General features: G+C 37.4%; 1 protein-coding gene across 1 annotated transcript in view; it reads right to left on the bottom strand.

Annotated features, from left to right (window-relative positions):
• Positions 1-9,846, bottom strand: part of LOC145985204 (uncharacterized) — a 37,897-nt gene extending 28,051 nt beyond the window's left edge. The window contains exons 1-2 of the mRNA XM_083118942.1: positions 9,649-9,846; positions 7,905-8,105 (exon numbers count right to left, since the gene is read on the bottom strand). Coding sequence (XP_082975068.1) covers positions 7,905-8,105; positions 9,649-9,765 — 318 coding nt within the window. The 5' untranslated portion in view covers positions 9,766-9,846. The remainder of the gene's footprint in view (positions 1-7,904; positions 8,106-9,648) is intronic.
• Between the last annotated feature and the right edge of the window lie 17,197 nt (positions 9,847-27,043).

Genomic DNA, 27,043 nt, shown 5'->3' with positions numbered 1-27,043 from the left:
TGGGAATGAATGTAGAAGTAAATTTGAACCTTAGTAGAATACATTTAGGGACTTTATTTTAATGCAAAATATCCACTTTCTTGCATTTAGGGACTTTATTTGAATGCTAAGAGAACGAAACCTGACCTGCCTAACCTAACCGCAAAAGCATATATTGAACAAAATATTAAGTAATCGCTAAAACTCCGCAGTTACAGACGTAAATCGAACCATGTAAAAATTGCAATAAAACAAAAGGAACTTGGGCCTTATTTTGTGTTTGCAATAAGATTGTACTTATACCGCATTATTCATTTAGCATCTATTATAACTATACTGGGCGAATTTTTGCACTATGAACATTAAAAGTATAATGTTAATGCTTATCTGATATATCGAAGGCCTAACATTTGAAAATGTATGTAATTTCAAAACTAATTTATATTAGGGATGGGCTGATATAAAATTTACCGATACCGATATTTTATCGATCCGATATAAAATTAGAAATGGTCCTTGAAGAACCTGGAAGGTTCATTGACCTCCTTAATAAATGTATGTTTCAAGGTGACTGCAGTGAAAGAGAAATTGCATATTTAGACATTTACTTTTTTAGACAGTAGGGCATGGAGATTATCCATAAAAATTACAACAAAATGGCAGAATTTTGAAATTATCAGATATTTATCGATATATCGGATCGGTAAAATAATCAGTAATTTTACCGATAAACCGATAGAGTACTGATTGATCGGTCCATCCCTAATTTATATAAATTATTAATTATAGTAGTTTAGCATGAAAATTGTGCACTACTGCTTTAAAATATATTGTATTTGAATAGCAGGGTCATTCCATGCCAAATCAACAAAGTCCACAACCCGACCATCTTAGATTTTTCTGAAACTCTACTATTTGGTAGTCTTCATGAAGATATGAAATCCTGAGATTTTGTAGCTTCCTGTGTGGTGTAGTTATGGAGTTTTGGGGGCTTGAAAATACAAAAAAAAAATTCGATTTTTAGTCTGCGCCTGAGACTTTCATGGATAATTGCTTTTACCCTAATTGACATAGAGAGCTGGTTGTAGTCTTGTTTGAAAGGACATGAAATAAGCTTTCCAATGGTGTATCACATCACTATATTTAGAATACATCACTATATTTAGAATAAAATCTTTTCAAGGTCATCCACTTTGACTTTGGACCTTGAACTTTTTGAAAATGCATATTTGGGATTTCCATGGAACTGAAATTCATTGTCAACACAAGGTTAAACTATAACATAACTGAATTTGAAGTTGGGACTATTATGGGATAATTAAAGAAAAACAATTTAATTAGTAAGTGTATTTTTTCAGCCGGTCATTTCTAGTGGTAGTTTGCAACACTGTTGTTATTTACATTTAAGAATAATATGATTATCTTGATACGCACCCACTTATTGTATCATTTTAGGTGTTTAATATGTTTAAAATATTAATTGTCTATTATGACGTAATTTGTTTTGTTCAAATGAGTAGTCTTTTATGGTTATGGACTAACCTGAAAACATTTGATTGTGGGTTGTGAGGAGAGAGATATTATGGATGTTGCTGAAATAATGGAAGTGATTTTGGAAATGTGAATGTGGTAATTTGTGTAGTGAAGAACAATTATGATCTAAATACACTTGTGTTTCTAATAAGGAGTTTAATTGTGAGTTCAAGTCTAATATATTAACATTAACTGACTTCTAATTATATTTTTGTGTGCGAGAGTTGGTAAGCTTTACGTAAGCATATCCTTATCTGTTTTCCCACAACCTGAGGGCTTCATGGTAGGCTGATAAGTCTCAGGCTCGCCGTTGAGGAATAAACGTAAGTAGTTCCATTGAGAATAATCCGGGGAACGTAGCAGGTGTAAACTTTTTGGCACTGCAACGTGGGACTCGATAAATGTGTTTGAGTAGGGTATGCAGAAGCGTAATTTAAAAAGTGATCGTCGTAAGTTAAAAATGGATACTTTAAGTTGCTGTTCCGATAAAGGGAAAGCTGATGATGAAGAGGTCGAGTGCAACGATTGTAAAAGAAGCTTCCACTTACATTGTGCTGGTTATCCTTTGCCAAAATCGCAGTATAAGATGGAAGAATTGAAATGTCTAATTTGTAAAGAGAAGGGTAACAAAGGAAGTCCTTGTTTGGAACAGTTGTTTCAAACTCTGATGGAGAAAATGGAAATGGGAAGAAAAGAAGATAAAGAGGAACAGGAAAGGATAAGAAAAGAAGATAAAGAGAAACAGGAAAGGATAAGAAATGAACAAGAAAGAATCAGAAGAGAAGATAAAGAGGAACAGGAAAGGATAAGAAAAGAAGATAAAGAGGAACAGGAAAGGATAAGAAATGAACAAGATAGAAAAAGAAATGAAGATAAAGATGAACAAGAAAGAATCAGAAGAGAAGATAAAGAGGAACAGGAAAGGATAAGAAATGAACAAGAAAGAAAAAGGAATGAAGAAAGAGGAGAATTGATGAAGCTGCTCAGTCAAGATAAGGAAGAATTATTATTTAGAATAGAAGAGGGGCGAAAGGAATGTAGAGAAATTAAGGAGACTCTGGGGAAGGAAATTGCGTGTGAGAGGCAGCAAGTAGCTGAATTAATTCTAAAGCTGGAAGAAAAACAAAAGGAGGATTATGACAAGTGGAACTTAGACTTGACACAGGAGAAAACATCTAGAGAAGCTAAAGAAAAGGAAATGGAAAATGAAATTGAGAAATTGAAGGGACGAATAGAGAGTGTTGAAATAATTGCAAGGCCAGAAGCAACACAGGGTTCCTCAGAATTACTTGATAATTTACAGCTAAATCAGAGAAGGCAAAGGCAAGAAAAGAAACTTGAAGAAGTTAAGGAGAAAGTCGCATCTGTAGATAGGCAGGTCGATCAACTACAGATGTTAATGGCAGGCTGTCGGGTTCTAGAACCTTCTCAAAACGGTGAAGCTGTATTTCAACCGGGAATGAACGGTTCAACAACGAGAGGTGATTCCAAGGAGAAGATGAGGAAAAGAAATCGTTACTCGTCAAGTTCTTGCTCTGCAGTTTTCTCTAGTTCTGAGGAAACTGAAACTAGGAAAATTACAAAGCCCAGGAAGAGACATAATAATGGAAAGTCTGAGAGATGGGGACAGGATGAGATATCTCGTGACAATGCCTATAAGAATAGTTCCTACAAATCTTTTCGCATGTCTGATGTTAACGCTCTTTCAAAGTTTGCTGGAGAGATTAATACTGTCTCTGCTGAGAGGTATTTAAAAGAGCTAATAACATACCTGGATCTAATGAATGTCCCTATGATTTTTAGATTGAAGTTATTGTCCTCTCTTATGCTAGGAAAGGCTAAAGCGTGGTTTGTTGCAAATGAGAAGAAGTGGAAGACTTTTGAACATTTTTGTGCTGCCTTTAGAAAACAATATGCATCTGCTGATGCCAAGCAAAGGGAAATGCAGACACTGAGAAACAAACGGTATTCGAGGAGCTGTGGCCTCTCACTTGAAGAATATTGCTGGGACACATATGGCTCTTATTGTAATCTTGTGGATAGTGTTGACCAAAGCGAAGCGCTGAACTTGGTTATTAGTCAACTTCCGCTGCGAGTGCGTCAGTTGGTACTTACTCGCGATCCACGCAACATGGACAAACTTACCAGCTTCTTGGGAAGATATGAAGCCTCGGAGCAACTTGAGGGATGGAGGAGAGAAAATCCGAGATTCGAGGACAGAAGAGCCAATCAAGCTAGAGTTAGGCAATTGACGTTCTCCAGTAATCAACCCAATTCAGCAAAGATGCCTGCAGGTAACGGAAGATCTGATAATGAGAACTTCAGTGATAGCGCTCGACAAAGTAACAATCCTTCAGGAGAAGAAAATAGAAGCGGGTTCTACAGAAGAAGGAACTGCGAGGGATCACAGCGATCTTCTGGAGAAGAAAGAAGAACGCCATTCCGAAGAAGAAGTTCGTATGGTAATAATAATTTCTCCCCACATCGCGATAACCGGTATAGAGGTAACTACAATTGGAGGAAGAAAGAAAGTGCTACACAGACGGAAGATTTCGATAGTGGAGAAACTAGTGTTAAACAATTAGATGTTACCACTTGGAATACGTCTGCCCCGTCCTACACTCCAAGAAACTGAGAAGCAGTTGGAGAGTTGAGTGGATGGCCTCAGAGTTTGAAAAAGAAAATTTACTCCATTTTCATTTTGTTAATTTTCTTTTTGTTTGTGGGAGGATGCCATGATACACACCCACTTATTGTATCATTTTAGGTGTTTAATATGTTTAAAATATTAATTGTCTATTATGACGTAATTTGTTTTGTTCAAATGAGTAGTCTTTTATGGTTATGGACTAACCTGAAAACATTTGATTGTGGGTTGTGAGGAGAGAGATATTATGGATATTGCTGAAATAATGGAAGTGATTTTGGAAATGTGAATGTGGTAATTTGTGTAGTGAAGAACAATTATGATCTAAATACACTTGTGTTTCTAATAAGGAGTTTAATTGTGAGTTCAAGTCTAATATATTAACATTAACTGACTTCTAATTATATTTTTGTGTGCAAGAGTTGGTAAGCTTTACGTAAGCATATCCTTATCTGTTTTCCCACAACCTGAGGGCTTCATGGTAGGCTGATAAGTCTCAGGCTCGCCGTTGAGGAATAAACGTAAGTAGTTCCATTGAGAATAATCCGGGGAACGTAGCAATCTACAGTAGTGAAAAATGAAGAAGAATGTTTGTTTCCTGAGAAATAACTTACATGCACCATAGTTCACAGGTAGTTCTTAAGTATTCATTCATTCAGTCCTTGCATGGCAAGCTGGCTTTCGTCCGTTGTTAAAATGTACGTTCTTCTTGTAGCAGTGGAAGGGTCCACTTTTGTTAGAACATTGCACGTTGGGACCCAACATAAAAATGATCCTGATAGTCCATGAGGTTGAATAAAGTTAATTTGTAAATCACCGGTGTCTTCAGACACTTTCTGAACACACACTAGCCACCAGTTGTTATTATATTCACAAGTAAAATATCCAGTAATATCTGTAAATTCTAAGGCATTTGAACATATAATGAAACAATGTTCTATAAATTCATGCAGAATAAAGTTTCATATGTATGACATCTCTTGTAAAAGAAAGTACTGCATGAACCTTTTGGATTCCTGGAATGGAAATAGGCCACACAACATAGAAAAATCATCCTCATGGTAGGCAACATTGATGACATTTTTGCAATTTTTGTAGTGTGCTGCTGCTCCATCAGAATAGTAAAATATCTTGGCCCAGTTGTCAGAACCAAATTTATGCTTCAAAAATGTAATAAGTACTTTCTGAAGTAAGTGATCTAATGCTGTATCATGCTATCTCATATGGTAACCAAATTTTCAGTTATGACTGTCAAAGAATTGGGATTTCCATAATAATAATAAAAGTAATAAATAGTGAATGGATGTATTGTTTTGCTTGACCATTATTCCAGTGAAAACCTTGTGAGGCAACTTGCAACACACAGGAGTAATTTTCTACAGAATCACAAATACAATGTAGTGCCTATCAAGAACTGTTACTTTTAAATGCTTGAGAAATTTCATTGGCATGAAAGAATTTCCAATCAGGTGCATTTTTTTTACTAGAATTTCTATGAATTCTGCAAGGTTCATTGATGTTTCAAGTGTTGATCTGTCTGTGGATATCCACTGTTTGTTCCTGCTTTGGTGTTAATTTCCAGGTGATACGTATTAATTTCAAAATATGGACTGTCAAGGTTTCCACACATCTCAAAATCTTTCTAATCTGGATGATGCCATGATGCTGGTGATCAAGGTATCTTATTTTAAAAAAAATCCTCTCAAATTAAAACTGTCACACTAAACACACTATCTATTCAACATTCTACCACACTTGTTTCAAACAAGACTCCTGCACACATTCTTCACTTTCTACTTGCAGAAGTATTGCACATTAGCAAGTCTGCAATGCAATATTGCAGTGTTGCAAACTCCCACTAGAAATGACCGGCTGAACAAATACACCAATACTAATTAAATTGTTTTTCTTTAATTACCCCACAATCGTCCCAACTTCAAATTCGGGTATGTTATAGCGTAACCTTGTGTTAACAATATATTTCAGTTCCAAGGAAATCCCAGATATGCATCTTCAAAAGTTCAAGGTCCAAAGTCAAAGTGGATGACCTTGAAAAGATTTTATTCTAAATATAGTCATGTGATACACCACTGGAAAGCCTATTTCATGTCCTTTCAAACAAGACTAAAACAAGCTCTCTACGTCAATTAGAGTAAGAGCAATTATCTATGAAAGTCTCGGGCGCAGACTAAAAATCGACATTTTTTTGTATTTTCAAGCCCCTAAAACTCCATAACTACGCCACACAGGAAGCTACAATTTCCCTGGATTTCATATCTTCATGAAGACTACCAAATAGTAGAGTTTCAGAAAAAATTGAGATGGTCGGGTCAGAAATTACACTTTTTTTTGTTGATTTGGCGTGGAATGACTCAGCAATTAAAAGCAATAGTTACACAGATGCTAATGGACTGAAATTACAGGAGAGAACACTTCAGTGCATCTACTACAGTAAACTCGCTTCCATTATAATTCGTTCATTAATTTTATTATAACTTTGATTTAATTTTTGTTATTTAGTGTCACTTTTCTACTACTTTTGGCTAATCGTGACAACGAGGATGAGCAATGATATAATGAAATTGATGAAGGAATACCTGCAAAGAGAACCTATGACCAAACCTGGACTAAAACCCAGGACCTCTGGCATTGTAGCATGCTGTGCTAATCAGCAAGTTTTGTTGTTATTAGTATCGAGTACCTAGCGGTGCCCACCTATGGTTGTAATTATTATTCATATCAGCAGGCAGGAGCATGAAAACAATGTTGAACATGCAACAGTGTGATGTAACAGCAACACACAGAATGTGGCAGCCACAAGTGGGCTACCATCTAGCAGAATGTTGTCTCAATAGAACTGCACATAGAAAGAAATTTTCGAATAGCATCACTGCTTAAAGAAAAACTATACATTTTATAAAATTGTACCCTACATACAATAATAGAAGTTTAGGGCCAAAGTTCCTTTTGTTTTATTAAGATTTCATCCTGCTACAAATGCAATATTAACATGGTTCAATTTCGATTTACTTCTGTTAACACATACTGCGGAGTTTAAGTGATTACTTAAGATTTTGTTCACTATATTCTTTTACAGTTAGGTTAGGCAGGCCAGGTTTGGTTCTCTAAGCATTCAAATAAAGTCCCTAAATGCAAGAAAGTGGATATTTTGCATGATTTACAAGATTTCTGTATTAATTAATTTTTGGGGGACCAAGTTTTATTTGCTTTATTGCAATTTCATCATGCTACGAATGCAATTTTTACATGGTTCAAATTCGATTTACGTTTATTAACACATACTGCGGAGTTTTAGCGATTACGTAAGATTTTGTTCAATATGGTTTTGTGGTTAAATTAGGCAGGTCAGGTTTGGTTCTATTAGCATTAAAATAAAGTCCCTACTTACTGTCGTTTGTCAATGGAGAATATGGGTAGTGTGTATGCTTGCGTAATGTAATTTTTAAGTTGTTTTTTTCAACAAAAATAACTTTTTTTCCGAATCCGAACAGTGTTCATTACTTTAAGGAAGGTTCAAATTACGTGATACAATGATTTCTAAAATTCTATGAAAATTAGTCTTTCTGCTAGGAGAATTTGAAAAAAAATTATAAAACAATCGGAACCGTACCGAAGTTTAGTCATCATACCTACATCATTACCTTAATATTTCAGTAATAGTAATATAAGACCAAAATACTCATATTTTTGGTCCAAAACAGAAACACACAAAAATAAACTATACCTGGATCTCTCTCTGACGTGCTGTAGATCCAGCTTTACGGAAGAGGCCCTCAGTAGTTATTTGACTTTCAATATACTTGCATGCATCAGCAACAAAATATGGGACATTAACGACTGCTCCTGAAGTTAATTCAACATCCTCACACTTCAATAGATGCAGAGGCTTTCGAAACAGTTTTCTTGAAATGGAAGGACTCTTTTCCTTTGGAGAGAATAAAAACATTAAAACAAGAAAATGTTTCCCAAAAATTCAAATTCAAAACCTCGACCCATCTAACTTAAAACAGCAAAATGATTATATTATACTCTACAACTGCATAAAATTTTGCTGCATTCCTCATATGGTAATTTTCCTTTTTAATCAAAAATATTTGCTGCACCAGGATGATACCTAGGAACTCTGACATTCTGTATCAATGATCTACATACAATAGTGTAGTGCCGTTCTCCTCACACACTTCATTCCATTAGATTATCTGTAAGTTCTTCCCAATGTGAATAAAGATAAAACAAATTGTATTCAAGTTAATGGGTAAATGTCTGTTATATCGGAGACACTTTTCTAACGCATATTTTCAGTTTCAAATGGTATGCACTTACCAATTGTGTATTGCGGAACCTATTTCAAGGTGCCATTATGCTTTTTACACGAACATAACTTTGATTTTTCACATTACGAGTAATTCTTTTGGGTCCTTTCTTCCGTTGCGGAACATAGAATATTTCGCGCACAGCTGTAGATCATTATGCGTTGTGCTTGCGTTTTGTTGATTTGGAGTGGGCATGCAGTGTTGCAGCCTTCTTAACTCAAAAAATACCTACTTCCGTGTTCATTATGTCATCACACACCATTGACGGATAGCTCCAAAAACCATTCCCGATAGCCCCAAAAACCATTGATGTATAGCCCCAAAAACCATCCACGATAGTTCCAAAAACCATCCACGATAGCCCCAAAAACCATTCACGTTAGCCCCACGAACCATTTCCGGCAAGGTTAGGTTAGGTAAGCATAGTTAAAAAAATAAAAATAAAAAAATTCTGGTAAAAAAAAGGCACGTTTGGAAACGCTGCTTCCTCTCGCGAGACCGCGTGACTTTCGACACTCGAGCCATCTGCAGGTTCATAATGGAAACAACGGCATAATGTTGTCGCTTCGCACAAAAGACTACTTTATTACATCAAAAGTGCTTAATTTCTGTTGTGCAGCGTTCCATAGTGACAAAATACCTCCACGAAGTTTGATAAATGCAACAGAAACTCATTTCCGTAAGTAGTTTCTCCTGTAAATTTGAAGAAAAGTGTCTCCGATATAACAGACATTTACCAAGTTAATGTATCTGAAGGAAGCAATCTTCAGAGGATTGCCAGATGAAAATGCAGAATAAACATCACATAATGGGAGTGATGCGCAAATTCGTGCAGTCCTAAGTACTTCAAGTTTGAACATGTTAATAAATGCAAGTATGTTTTTTTCTTGTAGCAAATTTTTATTGGCATACAGTACATCATAATATACCTAGTACTTTTTAAATTAGAAAAATTGTGCAGTTAAATGCTTCAATTAAAACTTTCTTCGTATACAAAACAATTTACCACTACGTGAAACAGAACTTACACAATGCGAGTACTTAAGATATATTTTCAAGGGCAATATATAAAATAAACTGAACATAAACACCTATCACTCTTGAGAAACTACAAAACAATTCTAAGCATCCTTTCAAATGGCGAAATAAGCTCACCTGGTATTTAACATTGTACTTTTTAAGCTTAGATGCCTGTTTAATGCCAATATTCCTCAGGTATTGGATGACTAAAGTATGTAATAGCTCTTTATCTTCTACTTCTGTAAAATGCATCTTGACATTGAAAGTAAAACAATATTAATGCATCACCACATATACACACTATTTGAATCTCCTACCCTCCATTTCTTTTGAAACGAGTGTTCATTCATGTTCGCCCTTCGAGTTCGATTCAGTCGATTCGATCGAGAGTAGGTTTAGATTTTGAGAAAGTTCCGAAGGTCGGTCAAGCGCCGGATTTAATTTTCTGTCGCAAGAGCGCGGAATGCTTTCGTGTTAGGTTTAAATCTCAGCCAGTCTCACACTGTGGTTAAATTAGGTCCTCACTTCCCGACCCACCTCCGACTCGAAACTACCATAAGATCATATACACTACGTTATTAACTTGACGTCAGAAGAAATGAGACCCAGTTCCGAAAGTCGCACGGTCGCACGAGTTACCGTTGTCAAATTCGGCCGAACTTTTGAGTGAAACACACCCAGCAGAAAATGGTGGAACGAACAGCACCATATAAATACGTTTGGGCTATCACTAGGGGTGTGCGGGACAGATTTTTTTGGGTCGGGACGGGAAATTATTTTAATCCCGATATTCGGAACGGGAAAAAATCAATATCTCCCGACAAAGTCGGGAAATTTCCGGGACGAAATTTCTCGAGGTTCTGAAAATCTCGAATGCTACACGTTATTTTTACTTTAACTGATTGTTTTTGCATCTCTGAAATAAAAGCTAACGATTTCCAATAAGTTCCAGAAACTTACAATGCAGAAAACATCGAGAATTAACGACTTTTTAAAATGACCATTCGGTATTTCCTGACTGCTCGGGATCTCGAAAAGGCGGGAACTCATTTTCCGATATCGGGGTCGGGACGGGAAATTTTTTTCCCGGTCCCGACTTTTCGGGATCCCGCACACCCCTAGCGATCACACTGAATCTTATTCTCTTTGCTGACAACGATATATTCGCGCACATGAGCGCTAGTGTCGCTTCCAATATGGCCGCTCTACGTAGGATAGATTTGTTTACATTCAGTAGTAGTACGTAGCAGAAGCGTGTTGTCATTGCTGGTATGGAAGCAGTAGCGTACGCAGGATTTCATGAAGGGGGGTGTTATTTCGAAATCTTTCTACAAATTCACATTACCATTGTTTTATTATACTTTAATTAATTATTATTAATAATAATAATAATAAATTAATTAATAATTCTTATAATTAATTAATTAATTAGTTTAATTACTACTAATAATTACTACTAATGCAGCTGCTATTTATGAAAGAAATAGAACAAAATTACATTTCTTTTGTTTCTTTGTTACAAAATAATTGTCTAGTCAACTGTTATTTGTATATGATAAGTGATACATTTTAAGTGTGAAGAAAATCCATAAAAACAAGCAAATATATTAAATTTATCGAAATATGAAACTCATTCAAGGAGCCGCGCTGGTCTAGTGTGACAACTTTGTGGGATATCCGGGTTAGATTCCCGGAATTGGTTGGAATTTATCCAGCCTTGTCTACGCACCCAGCCTCATAGCAATGGGTACCTGAGAGCAAACCTGGGGGATGAGGCTGCCGGAGCATGGTGCTGATCACATCACCTGCAAAATAGTTCGAGATCGAGAATCTTTGGGGCCCATCACACCACTACGTGTGCCTTCATGGCACGGTGCTATATGCACGGGGGAATTTACATTACCTTTACCTATGGAACTCGCCCAGGATAATGATGAAACGCGAGAATACATGTTGCTAAATTCCACTGAGTCTATGTTTTCGTTGAAAAGTAAGTTTATAGACATTCCAACACATTTATCACTTCTAGGTGATTCACAAAGCACTTCTTCAACATTATTTAATGATGTGGATGTAGACTCAGCATCACTTGAGAGTTCACAAGGGGATGTGAAATCAGTACCGGGAAGAACGTTTTTCCAATAAGGTCGGCACACTGCGACGAAGCAAGGAATTTTCACAATTCTCGCGAGAGTCACTGGGCGACTTTTTGCAAAAAAAAATTGCAAAATTGAACTCTGCGGCTGCTTAGATTGTGTTTGGAATGTTGTGTTTTTCTTAATGCTGCATGGGAATAATAATTCAAATTATTATTATTATTATTATCACTATTACTGTCGCAGATCTTTGACTGTGGTAAATTAGCCATTTTAAATTTTTTTCTACAGCATTTTCCATAGTATTTCAAAAGCTCAAGGGGGGGGGTTTAAACCCGGTAACCCCCCCTTGCGTACGCCACTGTATGGAAGAAACGTTTAAATTACGCGTTATATTTAAATATTGCGAATGCGATGTGAATTCCAGGAACTATGACGAAGGTGAAGCTGTGCTGAGAGCGAAGCATTTAATTATGATAATAAAAATAACACGGAAAATGCAGACGAAACTAATGTATACGCACTGGTTCTTCAAAGCAGTGCTGTTTCATTTGCACTGCACCTCGATTGTAACTGCCTAACTCGGGCTCTCAGTAATGATTTGAAAATAAAGGAATCCACCTGTATTGCAAAGCTTGGGCAGGAATTAAATGTAAACATGCCGTTGCAGTTTTTTTTTTCCCGCAGAGGCAGGCTGGTTTAATAACAACACCGGGTAATAATAATAACAATAACAACAAGTTCATTGAGGCTATCTTCAGTCTTCGCTGAGAATTGACTGACTGAATGAAACAGCAACATTAGCATGTCAATGATGTTTTTCTTACTTACCTTTATGATTTCGGACATTAATTAATTCTCATACTATTTTCATCTTTTCACTTAATCGACTTGCATCTGTTCCAAATTTCATGCATAATACATTGTTTTCGAAAAAAATGTTATATTCATAAAGAACAATTTAACATTTACTTTCATGGCAATAAGATCATCTTTCCGAAAGATTATTTCGGAAAATAAAGTGAACAGACTCGTGCATTCGTCGTAATTTCCTTGCCGCATTTCAGTTACTATGCCAATCTTGTCAATCAGTTATGTTTTCCCTGTTTTATTTAAACATTTCATTTTGTTGATTCCACGGGGTAGAAAACACATGTAAACTTTTCACTTGTCCTGAACCACAAAACAATTTAGAGCAAAAAACTGAACAGTAGACTCTACTTTTTCGCATGTTCCCCATGCTTTGAACGGCTTCAACATGGCGAAGCGCAGCGAAGTGTCCTACGTGGAGTGGTTCCTGAAAATCTCACCAGATGGCATATCGGATAATTTTAATCGCGAATATAGTCGTGTGTGGCTAGATTTAAGCGACCGCCGATTCGAACATTTTTTTTTATTTCTGCCGAATTCGCCAGAAATGGAGTGTCCTGTTTGACTTCTTTCGTTGTTTGGGAGATATGTTCATGGTCTCCCGACAGAAAAAATATTTCATTATCAGACTTACAGTAAGAAGTTTCAGCAAAGAGTATTTTATTTCTCTGTGGTTTCAGTGCCCAGAACGAGAAGAGATTTTCGCACCTTCCACGCATAGATTTAGCTAACATAGAAGATATTAGTTTCCCACATAAAATTAACATCTAAATACTATTACATGTTTTATTTACATATTCATATACTTTGAGGTAACTTACGAAAGAAGATGAGCAATGGAGAAGAAATAATAGATCGGGCTAAGAGAAAAATAAACTCAACTCACCGATAGACCCCTCTGACCTGACAATCAGCCAAACATTTGTTTACAGACAATACAAGAGGTGCCACATGACGTCCAGCTTGGTACTTCTTGTTTACACTCAATTCTCTGTACATTCAAATAGTACCTAATGTATTTCGGGAATTAACAATGGTTTTAAATATATTTTGTCATATACCAGCATCATTGAATAACAGCCATGTTAATTCTATGTTTATAAAATAATATATTTATAAATTAAATGATAAGCATGCAGTTCGAAAAAGTCGGAACAGGGACTAAAAAGAATAGACTGTCCGGACTAAATCGGGACATTTGGTAAAAAAAAAAAGTAAAGGTAAAGTGCTCCCCTGTGCTTTGCAGCATGCCATGAAGGCGTATAGGGTGTGTAGAGTTAGGGCCCTACACGTTTTTGATCTCGGCCGAAGCTAGGGGTGATGTGATCAGCACCACGCCCCTGGCCGCCTTTACCCACCTTATACGACGCTGGGTGTACGCCGGAGCTGCTTGGACGGGTGGAAAAAATCCCAGTTCTCCCCCGCCGGGATCGAGCCCGGGCCTCTCGCATGGTAGTCAGACGCCCTAACGACTGAGCTACCGCGCCTCTGGACGTTTGATACAAGTATCAATGGTTATAAAAATAAAAATACTAAATATTGTAAACTTCTGGAGCCTGCCTCTCTCCAGAAATAACCCATTCATTTGTGCAATGACAAAACCGAAATTCTTGCAAGATCTAAAAAAATCGTCAATGTTGTTTTCGTTGATTTTTATAGGTTCGCAGTAAAATATTTGGTAGTTCGAAGGGGGGCATGCATCCCTCCAGCAAACTGACGAATTTTCTAATGCAAGGTGACCATCACATCGCCACAACATTCGTCAGTCGAACAGGGCAGTGTAAATTTCTGTAGAAACGGATCCAATGTGACATTAGATCCGATTTCGGCCGAACTGTTTCACTGGCGTGCACGAAGAAAACAAACACCATGCAAATAACTGTCAGCGTTCACACTTTCACCACGCTATTCTGTAGTGTACCGCCGTGTTTCACCGACCATGGAATGGAACCAAATATTGTTTTCCGGCCGATTCGCCATGAGTGTGATGCCGGGTGCTTTTAACTTGACCTCCGTGGTGGAGTAGCAGCAGAGCGCTACGACGCCAGGGGTCCTAGGTTCGAATCCTGGCCTGGACATGGGTATTCTTTGAGGGTGCCAGTAGTATTGATGTGAGACAAAGTCAATCGCTATTTAATATTCGCAATTAATTTGCACGTACTTATAACTAATTTGCACGGTTGTTAATTAATTTGCATGTACTTAGAACTAATTTGCACGTACTTAGAATACTTTACATTTATATATTTGCATGTTTATAACTTTTATGAATATATAATTATTTATTTTATGAAAAATATGTATATAGAAGGTAATTAGAGGTACTAAACGCTATGCATATGGTTTTATATTCATTACTGCAAAGTATGTAATGTATGAAACTATAATAATTAATGTTTATAGTATTGAAAATAAGAGTTTATGGTTTATGAACCGCTATGAACGGTGGTAATGGGTGTAGGTACAGGTCCAATTGCGATTTGGGACGGTCCCGGTACTCGAACCCGCGATATGCAACGGTAATAATTATAGTTCACTATGTAATAATTTCATTATGTTATGAAAGACGGTGGTCTCAGACGCTAGACAGAATACTGTCTCCGAATCTCAACTCTGCGGTGAGGGTAGACGAGAAAGGAATTTGGGGGAAGTTGCGGTCAAGGTCAAATGACGTCAGAACGTCAGAACAAAGAAAGATCCCGATTGACCAATCAGAGAACGCGTCGGTAGATTTTCAGAACCTGTTTTTCCAAGGTTAACTAGAACGCAAGAACAGGGGAAAGCTATGCAATACTGTAGGGCAGGGGAGGGATTGAACCAGACAACAAAGGATGTCTGGGAATGCGCAGTAAGGGTCAAATTTTTGAAACTGTGCGTCGCTTGCATGCTACAACATGTTGCTGTCTAAGTAGGCCAAGGTTTTCTAGAACACTAGAACAAAGGATGATGGGAAGGAGTTCAAGGTGAACTAGACTGCAAGAACAAAGAAAGCGTCGGTTTATATTTCAACCAATTAGAAAACGCGTCGGTTTTATCTCAACCAATCAGAGAACGCGTCAGTTTTGTTTATGAAGTATAAAAAGCGCGTAAAAGCGAGAAGATGTTAGTTTGAGAAGAATTTCTGAACCATTGTGTCAGGGAAGATATCAAGTTGTGATTATTGTCTGAGATTTGAGGACAAAGAACTCAAAAGAAGCTATAATTAAGGTAAATGATTTTTTATTATGTAGTGTGTTTTTAAATAATATGTAAATGCAATTAATGAAGTGTAAGACACGCAGGTAATCTCGGGGAGGCTAAAATAGGACGTTATAAGTTGGATGGGCTCCATGAAGAAAGCAAAACTGTTATAGTTTCCAAGGTTGCTACTATCATGCTTGCCCGATTTGTCTTCCTGAAAACAGAGATAAGCCTCTTAACGAGACTGGCGAGACCCTATACCATAGGTACGAACGTACTGTTACCCGTAAAGAAATATTAGAGCAAATGGGGTACAAGGTTGTAGAAAAATGGGAATGTGAATTCAATGAGGAAATTAAAAAAGATCCAGAACTACGCAAATTTATTGCTGAGAATTGTTATTCCCTGAATAACCCACTTATCCCAAAACAAGCTTTTAATGGGGGACGCACTGAACTTTTCAGGGCACTTTATGAAAAACAAAAAATGAAAATACGAGCATGAAACTGCTAGATGTAGTTTCCCTTTACCCTGCAATGATGAAGCAAAGAAAAATGCCTACAGGGAAACCAGTGATTTACACGTCAGAGTTCCCCACCTTGGATAATGTGTTTGGGGTTGTAAAATGTGATATTCTCCCCCCTAAAGATTTATAATTACCAGTACTGGGCATGTCGTGCAATAACAAATTAATGTTTGCTTTATGCAGAACTTGTGCACAAAGCGAGAATCAAGAACAATGTACACACGCAAATAAAGAAAGATACTTACATGGCACCTGGGTATCGGAAGAACTGAAACTAGCTGTAAAAAAAGGGTACAAAATACTCAAAATATATGAAATTTGGGATTTTTCTTCAGCTGACCAGAATGATAATGTGTTCAAAGACTATGTAGACACGTTTTTTAGACTGAAACAACAGTCTTCAGGATATCCTTCCGGCTGCAGTTCAGAAAATGACAAAGACAAGTATATTCAAGATTATTTCCATCATGAGGGAATTCAATTTGTAAAAGATGAAATTGCACCTAACCCTGGACTTCGTTTTATTTCCAAAATTCTGCTAAATTCAATCTATGGAAAATTCGCCCAAAATCCTTTAAAAACTAAGTCTATTTTTGTAAATACAGAACTGAAATTCCATGATATAGTGTTTAATCCACAGTATGAAATCAGTAATGTAGTCCCTATTTCCGAATCTTGTTTATTAGTGAATTATATTGATCTGGAAAGCAAAAATGAACCGTTAGTACTCTCAAATGTACTTGTCTCTGCGTTTATTACTGCTTTTGGAAGAATGCACTTATATTCTTTTATGGATTAAGTCAAGAAAAGTATTCACTACGTGGATACGGACTCTGTGTTCTATGTAGAAAGAGAACATGAAAAACTTATTCCTACAGGCTCATTTCTTGGTGAAATGATGGATGAGATTAAAGAGCCCTACCAAATTACATGCTTTTTGGGTGGAGGTCCCAAAAACTATGCATATAAGATGGTGAACAAACATGATCCTCAGGATGAGAAACATGCTATTAAAGTAAGGGGCATTACCATGAATTACAGAACGCGACTCCAGATTAATTTTGATTATTTTAAGCAACTGGTCAAAGGGGAAATTGAAAAGCGAGTTGTTGAGAACACCCGTAAAATTAAACGAAAAGCCAATTTTGAAATTGTTTCTGAATCTGAGCAGAAAACACACCAAGCAGTCCACACAAAACGTAGAAAAATTGAAAACTTTGAGACGGTTCCATATGGTATCTAAATAAAAAACGAGTGTTTTGTTTTATTTTTTATTGTTTTTTAAAGGCCTAAGACCCTTCTTAGTGCCTCAATTTGGGTGGTTATCCATGGACACTCCCCGTTGACCCGCCGCCTGGTACAATAGCCGCATCTTTCTTCTCTTCGCCGCCTCCGGCGCGATGGGGGAGGGGCCATCGGCCGAAGGTGGTGTTCCGCCCTCATATGATAAATGAGGGCCTTCTTCCCTCTGAATCCCGTTCTCCAGCATATTTCACATTCTCGTTTTATTTCATCCTGAAAAGAAAAGATAAAATTAATTTGTGGTTTATAGTTAGGTTTAAAACTTATGATAATATATAAATGTGCCATTGTGTGTCTGCGCTTCAAGCAGAGAACGTGTGTTGTTCAACATGGAACTGCGTTTTACACACCCTTTTGCAATGATGGTTTGTGGGCCGTCACAAAGTGGAAAAACCACTTTTGTGGATAAGCTTCTATTTTATAAACATAAAATGTTTACTCAAGTTCCAAAAACAGTAATATGGGCGTATGGTGCTGTTCCTCCCAGATTAAAATTAAGCCAAAATACAAATATTCAGTTTATTGAAGGAATCCCTGATGTAGCAAATATGGATATTGAAACTCCTGGATTAATTGTCATTGATGATCTAATGAATGAAAGCAGCAAAGATTCCGCTGTTGCAGATATATTTACGAAATATTCTCATCACAAAAATATAAGTGTTATTTTTATAGTACAAAATTTATTTCACAAAGGTGCTAAAATGAGAGACATAAGTCTCAACTCACACTATCTTGTGATATTCAAAAATCCACGTGACAAACACCAAATATACCATTTAGCACGACAATTCAAACCTGACAATAGTAAAAGTGTTTTGGAAGCTTTTCAAGATGCAACTGAAACACCACACAGTTATTTAATGTTCGATTTAACACAAAATACACCTGAAATTTTACGTATGAGGGCGCATATTTTCCCCGATGAACAACTGGCTATTTATGCCACTGGAAAGCATGTAAACAAACCATTTCTTGTGCGAACGTCAGAATGACATCACAACTAAAAGAACATGCTCCGGTACTTAAATTATTGTGTAAATTAAAACCTATTCAACGGAAATGCCTTTTGCAACGAGCAACACCAGGACTAGTTCGTGTACTAGGACAATGTGCAGCCAATACAGTACGCGGTAATATTCCGCTTTCAGGGGTACAAAAAACCAAGCTTCAAAAGTATAAGGCCAGTTTGCGTAAACTAGCGGCGAAGGGCACTTCGCTCAAAAATAAAAATAAAATATGAATTCAAAAAGGCGCCGGCTTTTTACCATTTTTAATCGGTCCGATTATATCAGCGTTAGGTAGTGCATTGTTTTCACAATGAGCGTGAGAAAAATGATTCTTGTTCCCGAGGACTTTGCCACTAATATGCATGCCTCCGTTGAGAAAGCTCAGAGACACGAATCAAGATTATATTATAATATTCGTACAATATTAGCACGTGAAGATATAGGGGAAAGTGAAAAATGGAAACTTTACCAACAGGCACTTCGACCATTTGTTAATTTTACTAAGCCTATTCCCACACACCTACCAGTGATCGAAGAAGAAAATAAGCTGCCACAAATAAGTGAACCAATCCAACAAGACGACCCCCCTCCTAGTGTTACTCTCAGGGAAGAAATTCTTGCTTCAGTACCGAAAACTGATAAGAAGAAAACAGAACTTTTACTTAAAAGACTATTCTCTTCTCAATATATAAATTGGGACGCATATGGAACAGTGTACATAAATGGAAAAAGAATTCAGGGTTCTAATATCATCGATCTGATTAATGATTCTGTTCGCCCCCGTAAAAAAAGTCGAGATCCAGTCGGGAAAGATCAGTTCCAATCTATTCTTCATTCTCTAAACATACCCAAAGAATATATAGTTACACGCACGCCTCCACCCCCTTCAAGAAATAGGAAAGCTGAGTTTATATGGGAAGATATATAAAGTATGGATCTTAAAACATTGTATTATACACATGAATTACCGACTTCATTTTCCAAAACTGAAAAATTATCCAAACATTCTACGCAATCACGAAAGAATATTTCTGAGTGGATATCAAAACAAGATACATATACTTTACATGTTCCAGTTAGAAAAAAAAATTCCCACGTAAACGTTACGAAACCACTTTTCCCCTGGAACTTATGCAAATGGATTTGGCAGATATGCAGAATATCGCCAAGTACAATGACGATATGGGCCTCCCCCATGGCGCAGTGGTAGCGTCATTGCCTTGCAATCAAGGGGTCCCGGGTTCGATACCCTGTGGAGGCACAAGTGGTTCGGATCCCACTTTAAACTGTAGGTCCAGTCCCGATTAGCCTTACTGTGCATAAAGTGGACTTAAAACAGCAACTCAAAAAACTACAATGACGGTATGCGCTATATACTTTGTGCAATTGACGTGTTTTCAAGGCAAGCGTTCTGTATACCAGTGAAAAGCAAGACGGGTGAAATTATGGCAAAAGCAATCACTAAAATTATAAACATGTTAGAATATCCTCCTGTTTACTGCCAGACAGATCAGGGAAAAGAGTTTTATAACGCTCAAGTGAAAAAAGTGCTTGACAAGAACTAAAGGCAGCAGTAGTGGAACGATTTATTCGTACTTTAAAATCAAAATTGTATAAACACTTCTCAGCCAATAATACGTATCGTTATGTAGATATTCTCCAGTAGATGAAGTTAGAGAGTTCTGCAACCTCTATTGAGGCTCGGTGAGGCTCGCCTTAATGGACTTGTCTCGTAAGGCATGAGCCTCATTTGATGGCAGTGTTGCCAGCTGCTTACTCGAAAAAATCACCAAGGGTTTTTTTGGGTTTAACGTAGCCTCAAGCAAGGAGCTGGCAATTTTGCTTGAGGCTCGTTTTAATGGATTTCTCTTGTAAGGCATAAACTCTATTTTCTCGCAGTGTTGCTAATATTTTACTCGAAAAAAATCACCAAGGTTTTTTTTTTGTCTAACCTAGCCTAAAACAAGGAGCTGGCAATCTTGCTGGAGGCTTGGCTTACAGTGCATAAAGCAAGGAGCTGGCAATCTTGCTTGAGGCTTGTCTTACAGTGCATAAAGCAAGGTTGCCAACCTACTGGTATTTTTGCCATAATTTTTTACAAAAAAAAAAGAGAGGAGAGAGAGGGAAGAGTTAAACAACCGACAAGTACCAACACCCATCTACAGCTTTTTTTTTGGTCTAACCTAACCTAAAGCAAGGAGCTGGCAATTTTACTTAAGACTTGGTTTACAGTGCATAAAGCACTGGTATTTTTGCCATGGCTTTTTACAAAAAAAAAAGAGGAGAGAGAGAGAGAAGAATTAAACAACCGACAGCTGCCAACACCCACCCTAACCTACTCTAACCTAACCTAACCTAACCTAACCTAACCTAACCTACTCTAACCTAACCTAACCTAACCTAACCTAACCTAACCTAACCTACTCTAACCTAACCTAACCTAACCTAACCTAACCTACTCTAACCTAACCTACTCTAACCTAACCTAACCTAACCTAACCTACTCTAACCTAACCTAACCTAACCTAACCTAACCTACTCTAACCTAACCTACTCTAACCTAACCTAACCTAACCTAACCTAACCTAACCTAACCTAACCTAAAGCAAGGAGCTGGCAACCTTGCTTGAGGCTTGCCTTACAGTGCACAAAGCAAGGTTGCCAACCTACTGGTATTTTTGCCATGGCTTTTTACAAAAAAAAAGAGAGGAGAGAGAGAGAGGGGGGAGTTAAACAACCGACAGCCCACCTACAGTTTTTTTTGTCTAACCTAACCTAAAGCAAGAAGCTGGCAACTTTGCTTGAGGCTTGCGTTACAGTGCATAAAGCAATTTTTGCCAACCTACATATACTAAACAAGAAGATAGGTTAGGTTAGGTTAGGTTAGGTTAGGTTAGGTTAGGTTAGGCAACAAACACGCACTGCCGTAAAAGAGAGGGAGATATGGGTGGATGGTAATATAGTATGTGTGTGCGTGTGTGCGTATAATATGTAGCATTATTAACTAGAGTGTGTTGACAATTTACTTGCAACTAAAAAAAAATAGAGATGCCAATTTTGCTGTAAGATGAAGAGAGAGAGAGAGATTTATGGCTGGCAACAGTGGTGAGCGATGTCCTCTTATTGTAATTTTCCAAGTCCCCGGGGGACCAAATGTTTATATATTGTGATTTTTGTAAACCTCTCTTGGGGGAATGATGTGCCACACGCGCACGCGCGTGCCTCTTATTATTTCCGTATTGTGACGCAAACCAAACAAATAACATGCTATTTATTATCAATTTAGCTGTGTTCTGTTTGGCGTCTATTTCGAGCAGTTTGCCTGGCGGTAAAATCTTATTGTAACAATCGGAGGTGTATATTGGCTGCACTGCATTCTGTTTATTGCAAAAAATAATCCACAGTGGGTTGGATATTACAAACAATACGAGTTTGAGTTTTGAAAGTGTAATGTCTGGCATCGAATACCCGGTGACTATTTCTGATACATCAAAATTTGAAATATGAGCACGAGATGCAGAAGGAAAACGCTTAATCATCAACGTGTATTTCTATACGTTGGATAAACATGTTGTGCACCCCGTCAGGATAAGCGATGTCGACGATGATGATGCTCGTGTGATTAATCTTCTTCTAATTTTAAACGACAGTGTTCACTATTACTGTCTCAGGAATGTTATGTTTTTTTTTCTATAAAAAAGAGAGATTTGTGTTGATTGTTTGGTTAAAAAGAATTTCCTAATTATTTGTTTTTTTTTGTCACAAGAATTGTTTGAATTTCAAACATTCCTAAGTGTTTGCTTAAAGATTGATGCATTAACCTGTTAAGAATGTCATATTAATAATACCGGCTCGGAAATGTTATGTTTTTTTCCTCTATAGAAGGTCATATAAATGTGCTAATTGGTTGGTTAGGGGGGATTTTTTGATTAGTAAATTGAGGTTATAAATACGTACGTATAAAAATTTTGCTAATATGGAATGCTAAAGCTTAGTACTTGGCTTTCTCAGAGATTCGAATTCTATTAGGTTAAACAGCATAGAAATTTCACAGCAAGAATTGGCGTATACAATGTATATATTTTGAGAGGGGGGTTATAGCTTTTTATGCTGTACGAATACTGGAAGCTTGACAGTGACAACCAACAGAGTAGGTAAACCTACATCCAGGAACTGGTAACACTAGTTTCTGACAGTGAATTTGAAATAAAATATTAAACAAAATACATGAGTAAGCACTGTGATTACAAATAGTACCAGTGTTATGCCCCCAACTCCAACTGGACAACTGGGGAAAATAATTGTACAACAATTTGTACCTAATTGTACAATACTTGTACCTAATTGTACAACATATACACAGACATAAAAAAGAGAGCCTTCCCGTAACTTACTTCATGTACAATTTATATGATTTTACAACTGTGAAAAGAAAGCATATGTGTTCTGTATGCACACATTTATTCTTATTTTTCGAACTTGAATGAAAGCACATGTTTTTACGCTCTCGTAATACTAACCTTGCTCCACTGATTTTAAATTGCTTCCATCCGCTTTTTTTTTTTGTGTTATTTCCGCATGCACGCAACATTCGCTTTCAATAGACAGAAGGAGTGTTAGTATAGCAGGCTTCGAGTTTACAATTTATTAAATTAAACAATAATTTATGTAAGAATATACTTGTACTTAACGAACACAAAATAATAAAAGCACATGTGAATGTTTGCATGTGTTCATGTTATATGACGACTGAGTAAAAAAATAATGTTGACTCCCCGAAAGATAAAGTACTCCACGTCACCAAAAAAAATATTTTTTTTTGCCGATAAGTTGTCACGTTGTAATTAAAGGGTCCCGGGTTCGATACCTACTGGATTCCGATTCTATTTTAAACTGTATGCCCAGTCCTCCGATTAACCTATCTGTGCATAGAGTAAACTTAAAAAATCGGTTAATTATTGTTGCGATTAAGGATTAAAAAAAAAAGAGTGGGTGAAGTCAGATTCAAAAAGAATGCCACGTGATTATTTTGATTCAATAGCTTCGTCTAGTTTGCTGCATTTTTTGACTGCACTCATGCGTTTAGTTGGTTACACGGTGCAACCTACCTTGTTGATTTTGGGTGTCATGTAGTGTATTTGGTGTCTGTACCACGTCTTAAAAAGGTGTAATATGTGGTGTGGTGTATGACCACGTGGTGAGTGGTTAACTAATCAAATGAATGTTTAAAGCAGCAGACAGGCATTTGTTGAATTTTCTGAACTTGAACACTGCTATTTGTCTACTCGGTTGAATGTTATTTTTTTTCACCAGCCTGACACCGGGATACACCTGCACTGCATCTAATGTCAAAGAAGTGCAGCGTACTAGACGAGGATATTAAATTGCATACTGATCTATTGCATGCTAACCAAACCTCTTGGGGGGTGGGCCACGGGTCCTCCACATGTATGTATGTATGAAATGCGATTTGGGGGAGGCCAAATTTTAAATTTACAGCTTAATTAATCTGCATGCATGCTTAATGTTTGATTTTTTTGTTTCTAGTTCGACATGAGATACACACAATTTTATTTTTTGAAGTACAGTTAATATTACCTAGGTTAATCTGTGACATACAACTAGCGATCGACACGTCCACCTGACACACAGACACAGAGAGAGTGAACAAATTTAAAATGTGATCTATCGTGAATTAAACTAAGCTCCCTCACCCACCCACATATAGCCTTACAGGTGACTCAAAAGCAGAAATTGGTCATAGCGTGACAGGTCGATCTATCATGAACTAAACTAACCTCCCCCCACTCATACATACACACTATGTCTTACAATAAGTAAGGCTGCTATATCACATGTAAGGGCTGACGGTTGCCAACACACACAAGATCTATTGCAAATTTTATTAACCTACGACATAAGCCATGGACACACACACACCAAGTCTTTCAGATAGGCTATAAGCAACTCACCTCTTGCAATTGTATAACGGCGAAAATTAACCTACAGCTAGCAACACTGTTTGAGCTGCTTTCGACGAGTAGTGTTACCAAACTTATTTTTTTGCAAATAGGCTCTACAGCTAGAGGCTTGAAACATATACCCTACCAGAGTATGCCAACTTACCTCATGTAAAAATATTACCTAGTACGGGTTAAGCTGTGACATACAACTAGCGAACGACACGACCACCTGACACACAGACAGCTTATACGCAGTTTTTCCTACACACGTACTGGGTTTAAAAGATAACTTGCAACAACCATTTCACTCACCTCCTATCATATAATAAAATTACCACAGGTTTTTGATACTTGCTGCCAGAACATGGTGGTTTTAGACTGGAAATTCAGCCCGATTATTCTATTTGTGCAAGAGAAAAATGATGATGCCTGCATTTGGAATATATAATTCTTCTTACGGTATTTTGCGTGCCCCCAGTAACCTTGCTTTCGATTCACGGAAGCTATGACGTGTATTTCCTGTTTCGCGAACATACGAGAACCTTTCACAATGTCGCATCAGATAATATATTGCAAGAGCGAGTTGGTTGTGTATATAAATCTAGTCTTGGGGAATGGACATGAATATAATGTCAAAATTATTGCATAACTTAAAAAGAATATTTATTGCACTGCGCTTTCTAGCAAAGGTAAATGTGGAATGCCCCGGCCCCTCAGAGATTCGAATACTGTTAGTTAAACAGCAAGCATTGTCATATGGACTGACGATTATTATTTTTTAAAAAAACAGACCTCGTAGTAAGTTATAACCTGAGCTGTCTTGCAAGTCTCTCGAGTTTGATATCTGGTGAAGGAATATGATGCCACTATAAACTGTACACAAGATATACCCAGTCCCTGGCATGAGATGGACGAGGACCTATACAGTTGTACAATGGTTGTTTTTTTTATTAAAGCATAGCGCTTATTTACATGTCAGCGCAACATGCATGCAAAGAAGGGAGGGAGACCATAACGGATAATTCTTATTTCGATTTCAATATTTTTGCTAGTCACGCTATCTAGACGAACACTGGAAGATGGGCAAAAGCGAGGGAAAGAGAGAAATGTTACCTTTTGCCCCTCTGCCTGTGTGTGATATACTAGTTTTACATGCATACGGCTGTATCGTGAAGCGAGGCCGAAAATAATTTTTGAAAGCAGTCTCGAGCATCTTCGCGTTCAGCCAACAAGAGAAATAAAATATTACACATGGGTGTGGGGCGCAACAGCCACAGTACGGTAATGTGCATGGATGTTAAAACTTTTGGGTTTTTCTGAATAGACATACATATCAGTTTTGCAGTCTCCAGATGGGACCGGAGCTTACTCTTCATTTGGACAAGGGGGTTCAGATCAACTATAATTTTTGTTCACATCAAAATGAAACAAAGGATTTTACTCCACTGCTTACTTATTCAATATTTTTATTATTGTAAAGAATGGGGGCGGTGTGTCTTATTGTATATAGTCTTCCAACAACCACCTCGGGGGGGCGTAAATTTATGTTTCTGCATGTATGCAAAATGCACTTAACTTCTGTTGTGAAGTTTGTTTTGCTGCTGTGATTAAATACTAAACCAAAATCTTATTACATAAGTTTGAAGTATATTTGTTAATACGATCTATATTATATCATCGCTATAGGTGGTCCATGTTATGCGCAGGAGAATTTTTAAAAAATGTCTTGTTTCTCGAACCTGTGACCTGCAGATTTGCTTTTGCTGGCAACAGAAACAGAAAATGGCACTATGTTATTCTATACTGATACAGGTGTACTGTAATCATAACAATTTTCTAGTAACAAAACAACAACTATGTCGGAAAGAAATGGTGGGGGGGCTTGTCTGTGTGGGGTCTTATTAACTACTTCACATCTGTACCCGCACAACTCATCGACTACAAAGTGTGACAGTCAGATTTACCGTCATTATTATTATTATCATTATTATTCATGTATGTAGCGGTAAAAAGACGAGTTGATTCGAAGTGTTAAGTGTTTTAATTTGTGAGATTACATATTTGATTTTTGCCAAGCCGACGGGAGGAACGAGACATCCGCTTGTGTTAAGGGCGAGCACCTGAAGGGTCACGCTATGCGTCTAAAGCTTAGGAAATTCGACCGTAATGACAAACATTTAAATATCTCGGTTTCCAACGGTCAGATTCATGTGAAACTTATACCAGCGCAGCGGCATGTGTGCAAGGACGGATATGTGGAGTTTCGTCACGATCAAGCGACAATTACGGACGCCAGATCAAATCGGTTCTAATTGATCAGTTTGTGGACAGCGACTGCAATTGAGCTATGGGCGACAGCCAGGCGGAAGCTTAATCCGCGCAAGTCAACTTCGGACACGGTACGTCCTAGTTTGGAGACAATAGAGCAAAGTGGACTGACCCCTTCGGAAGCGTCACTCCAACGTGCGCATAGCGTCGTTTTTCAAAATCTAAATAAAACGAAGGACATGGTTTTTCGACACACAGTCTTACCGCGATCCTTGTAGGGAGAGCAGCTCCGTGCTACCTCTCCATATACAGTTT

Source organism: Lepisma saccharinum, chromosome 3 (genome assembly GCF_977018435.1).
Source record: "Lepisma saccharinum chromosome 3, izLepSacc3.1, whole genome shotgun sequence".
Classification (NCBI taxonomy): Eukaryota; Metazoa; Arthropoda; class Insecta; order Zygentoma; family Lepismatidae; genus Lepisma; species Lepisma saccharinum.
The sequence above is the reverse complement of the archived record's forward strand: the minus strand, read 5'-3'. Positions and strand labels throughout refer to the sequence as shown.